This window comes from Garra rufa, chromosome 11 (genome assembly GCF_049309525.1).
Source record: "Garra rufa chromosome 11, GarRuf1.0, whole genome shotgun sequence".
NCBI lineage: Eukaryota > Metazoa > Chordata > Actinopteri > Cypriniformes > Cyprinidae > Garra > Garra rufa.
In genome coordinates this window covers 30866438-30871473 of record NC_133371.1, presented here as the reverse complement: position 1 = coordinate 30871473, position 5036 = coordinate 30866438, and the positions used below count along the sequence as shown (strand labels likewise).

The 5036-nt window shown below is 29.1% G+C and overlaps 1 protein-coding gene across 1 annotated transcript; it reads right to left on the bottom strand.

The window, feature by feature from the left end:
- Nucleotides 1-214: 214 nt before the first annotated feature.
- On the bottom strand, nt 215-4586 carry snapc5 (small nuclear RNA activating complex, polypeptide 5). Its single transcript, XM_073850890.1, has 4 exons — nt 4461-4586; nt 3837-3952; nt 3690-3764; nt 215-1108 (listed from the first exon to the last, which is right to left on the bottom strand). Exons 2-4 carry the CDS (start codon nt 3924-3926, stop codon nt 938-940), a joined length of 336 nt encoding a protein of 111 aa, XP_073706991.1. The 5' UTR covers nt 3927-3952; nt 4461-4586; the 3' UTR covers nt 215-937.
- Nucleotides 4587-5036: the final 450 nt, after the last annotated feature.

Genomic DNA, 5036 nt, shown 5'->3' with positions numbered 1-5036 from the left:
TATTGTTGTGGCTTTATTTTTCTCCAGAGGTGCCGCTAGTCTTTTTATAAAGTGTAGTATTTTGTTAACAGCTTTTGGAAAATGCTGAACGCTGGTAGTGTTTTTACTGCATTGCAGGTTCATGCTGTGTTTGGGAGGGGGCAGAAGTCTGCTCTCACAGAAACTGTACATTATTATATTAATAACACTGGCCAACAGAGGAAATACATCTGTCTGATCATCATACTCGCCTTTATTATCATGTACCTAGGGTGTCATGTAAAAACGTCATTCACACATCATACACTTACATCAAGGCAACACCAAAACACCTAACCAAACAACCTGCATCACTGTTAAAGAAACAGTGCTAAGTTGAAGTGTTATGCTGAGCACCTTCTTCAAAATCTACAGAAAAGATGATTTTCTTTAGGAAAACATAGGAACTCTCTGTACATTAACAACGCTGCACATGAAGTACAAAAAAGTTATAATACTGGCTCAGCAAGAACAAGTGTCATGCCCATGCATACACAACCTATTCCACACACTCACTCCAAATAGAAAAAATACCTCTGCAAATACCTACAACGTAAACATACATAACACTTATCATCAGCTTCAAAATCATAATGCATTCAATCCGAAAGCAATACAATACAATATTAAATAAAGCCTATATAGTACAGCATCACTTGGTGAACTTGGTGCAATCTTTCATTTATATGTATTTCAAAAATACATAAAGTGCAGGCTTGGCCAACAGCACAGTAATAGGAGGAGTTGTATTTGTGCTACACATACTTCTGGAGGATTTTAGAGATGGGTGAACCAACAGTTTGTCTAAAGCAACACCAATCTAAGACAGAGAGGGTTGTAGTCTCTATCAGCATGCCTTATGTGCAGATTACACACCTAAACACAGGAGTAAATGTTAACGCTGTCTTCGCAGGCACAGTCAGTAGTTTTCGTCGTCTTCCTCATCTTCTAGCACCATATCGAGGTCGTCGTCTGCATCGTCGTCGTCATCGTCCTCTTCCTCTTCTTCTTCCATGTCATAGTCTGTTTGAGCACCTAATACTAGTTTGGTCTGGTTGATCTCAGTCTCGTCATCTAGGTTGACTTCCACCTGTGCACAACAAATATAAATAGCAGTATTTAAATAGCTTCAATAATTCTGAAGAAAGTCTGTTATGTGCACCCAGGCTTCATTTATTTCATCAACAACAATACAGTGAAAACTGAAATATTATTGCAATTTAAAATAACTGTTTTCTATTTTAATATATTTTAAAATTGAATTTATTTCTGTGATGCAAAGCTGAATTTTCAGCAGCCATTACTCCAGTCTTCAGCATCATATGGATCTATTATGCTGATTTGGAGCTCTAGAAACATGTCATATAATCAATATTAAAAATAGCTCAATATTTTTTTGTGGAAACCATTTTTTTCTTTTTTCAAGGATTTTTTGATTATATTTTTTTAAGCCACTTTTGATCAATTTAATGTTTCCTTGCTGAATAAAAATATTAATTTCTTAAAAAAGCAACAACAACTACTAACTATTCCTAAAGTTTTGAATGGTAGTAAATAGTAAATCAGAAAACTTTATCATAATTTAATTTCATGTTGTTATGACCTGATTGTGTGACTAATTATTATGCAGCGAGTTTAAACATAATTGACAACAAATGTGAATTTATGATGCTTTTTGGAAATTCTGCCTAGTGTTTCATGAAATAAAAACTAACTGTGTAACAAAAATAATAGGTTAAAATAATATAGCACAAAATATTATTATGCTTACTATTGCTGTCATTTTTTATAAAATATTAATGAGTGTACTACTCCTTTAAAGTAAATCACCAGTCTTCAGAATAATGGAAGAACAACATGTTTTTTTTTATAAACTTATTTTTGTTGTTATTTGTTTATTTTTTAATTGTATTTCATTTTTTAATTTTATCTATTATTTTTATTATCTATTATTTTTACTTTCTGACTAGGTTTCTAGTTAAATGGGCTAGCATTTATTTGGTCCAAAGTACAGCAAAACAATACAATTTTAAAATAACTGTTTTGTATTTAAATCTATTTTACAAAGCATTATTACTCCAGTCTTCAGTGCCACATGATCTTTTAGAAATCATTCTAATATGCTGATTTGCTGTTCAAGAAACATGTTTTATTATCATCAATATTTAAAACAGTTGAGTACATTTTTTATATTCTTTGATCAATAGAAAGATCCAAAGGTCAGCATTTATCTAAAATAAAAAGGCATTTATAATGTTAAAAAGAAGTCTATTTCAGATAAATACTCTTCTTCTGAACTTTTTCTATTCATCAAAGAAACCTGAAAAGATTCTACTCAGCTGTTTTCAACATAATAATAATAATAATAAATGTTTTTTGAGCAGCAAATATTAGAATATTAGAATGATTTTTGAAGGATCATGTGACGAGAGTACTGATGCTAAAACATCCGCTTTGAAATCACAGGATTTTATTTTAAATAGTAAAAATATTTCAAAAATATACTATTTTTGCTATACTTTGGATCAAATATATGTAGGCTTGGTGAGTAGTCTTCTTTAAAAATCTTTCTGTTCAAAAACTTTTAACAGGTAGTGTATTTCATTAAAAAAAAATATAAAAACAGTAATATTGTGAAATATTGCAATTTAAAATAACTGTCTTCTATTTTAATATTTTCAGCAGCCATTACTAGTCTTTATTGTCACGTGATCCTAATATGCTGGTTTAGTTCTCTAGAAACATATAATCAATGTGGAAAATAGCTTAATATTTTATTTATTTATTTATTCTTAGCATTCTTTGATGAATAGAAAGTTGAAAAGAACATCTTTTATTTGAAACAGAAATCTTGTAACATTATAAATGTCTTTACTGTCACTTTTGAACAATTTGAATGTGTCCTTGCTGAATAAAAATATTAATTTCTTAAAATCCCAAAATTGTGAATACTAGTGCACAGTAAATCTGAAAACGTTATCATAATTTAATCTCATGTTTTTCTGAATAATGCAGCGAGTTTGAATATAATTGACCACAAATGTAAATTTATGATGTTTTTTTCCCCATTATGGAGTTTTGCAATATAAATTACTATTCACATTTATGTATTAAAGGCAAACTTGTAAATTCTGCCTAGTGTTTCTTGAAGGAAATAAAATATGTGCAACAAAAATGATAGGTTGAAATAAAATAGGAGCACAAAATCTTATTATACTTACTATTACTTTTATTATTATAAAATATTAGTAAGAGTACTACTCCTTTAATGTAAATCAACAGTGTTCAGAATAGTGGAAGAACACGTTTTTTTTTAAAATACACTTATTGTTGTTATTTATTTTATTTTATTCATTTAATTGGATTTTTTTATTTATTTGATCTATTATTTGTATTATCTTTTATCTTCACTTTTAGACTATGCTTTCTAGTTATAATGTGTTATATATAAGTAGAAAACATTCAATTTAGTTTTAGATTTTTTTTTTTACAATAATGTTATTTTTATTGTATTTTAAATATAAATATATCGTATTTTTATATAAATATAATTTTATGATAAAATGTGTTTAGTAAATATTTAGTTACAGTTTAAAATAACAATATACAAATGGTAATGTCAGCACACACACACACACACACATATTTTTTTTTTTTTTTTTTACATTTACCTCAGGGACAGGGGCTTCATTTGGGCTTTCCTCAGACTGAGCATTTATCATTGACCTCAGGGTCCCTTCCTCAAACTGTTGAACATAAAGACAGTCAGTTCTATGAACAGAGACCACAATGACATATTTACATACCATTGTTCTTACCTTAAGTCTGTTGAGCTGATCTTGCAGCATGACTTTAATTTTCAGAAGAGTCTCCTCTTCTTTCTTGAGCTCCTGAAGGCGACTCAGCATAGTGGATGGGTGTTTCTACAGCATTACTGCACACAAAAGCACAAAAAGAAATTGTCTTTAGTTTGCTGTATTACAGGACATGACCTCAGAATTAGGAAACAAACATTTATTGCTTTATATGCATATTACAATCAAACAATGTTGAAATTAACTGTACAGCCCGTAAGATCAAATCGTAGATGGAATATGTAATCGTGGTTGCTGTTTGGTTCATGAGTACATTATGTTCCTGATCTCTTGTGGTTTAAAGGCTGCTATTGCTTTTCCTCGGAACTCCGCTGTCATTCCATGAGTTATTGAGTTTTATTCAGACATTTATTAGACGTGTAAATAATTAAACTTCTAAACGGTTATTTTACTGACGTTTTCTAATGCAGAACCGTCTCAGAACACATCTTATAATAATGTACTGTGCAGACTCAGCTCATTTAGCAAGCATGCTAGCGGAAATAAATACTGTTACAAGCAATTTATTTCGTTCAGCGTCACTCATTTCCCCATTTTTAGTCTCATAAACCAAACGACTTGACTTACTTTATTGGTTCAACACGCACTGCGGAAAGTGCATGAGTTCGATTAAACTGTTAATTTATTTCCCTCTCAACTCCACAGTTGTAGCATTCTGAAGAATATGTCACGCGCACTTTAGCGCGCATGCGCGTAAAGCACGTGAAAAGTGCCGCAGGTCTGAACGTCCAAATAAAAAGACGATAAGTATACTAATAATGTACTATACTAATAATAAAATAATAAAATAATGTAATAATGATGATAATTTATTTTAAATTATTTTCTATTGTGCTAGATATTATTTTAATCTATTTTACATTATAAATGTTATATTTGTATAATTTTGTATTAAAGTAGACCTGCTTTATATATCGTTATTTATTTAATAATATTAATATATATTTTTTTCTTTTTCTTTGATTTAAATTTATTATAAAGTTATTTATTTAATTTTCATTTTTTTATTAAATTTTAAATTTTATTTTTTTCTATATTTATATTATAATATTATTATTACTAAGCTTTTTTATTTATGTGATTTATTGTTAAAATTTGTTTATATTTAGTAAATATACAAATATACACATTTTTATAATTATG

Bases quoted from the DNA above. Each gene is read 5' to 3' on its own strand.
- snapc5 (XM_073850890.1), bottom strand. From the start codon at position 3,926: ATGCTGAGTCGCCTTCAGGAGCTCAAGAAAGAAGAGGAGACTCTTCTG. The intron at 3,765-3,836 runs GTAAGAACAATG...TATGTTCAACAG, and splicing joins ATCAGCTCAACAGACTTAAG to TTTGAGGAAGGGACCCTGAG. The intron at 1,109-3,689 runs GTAAATGTAAAA...TGTTGTGCACAG, and splicing joins ATGAAGCCCCTGTCCCTGAG to GTGGAAGTCAACCTAGATGA.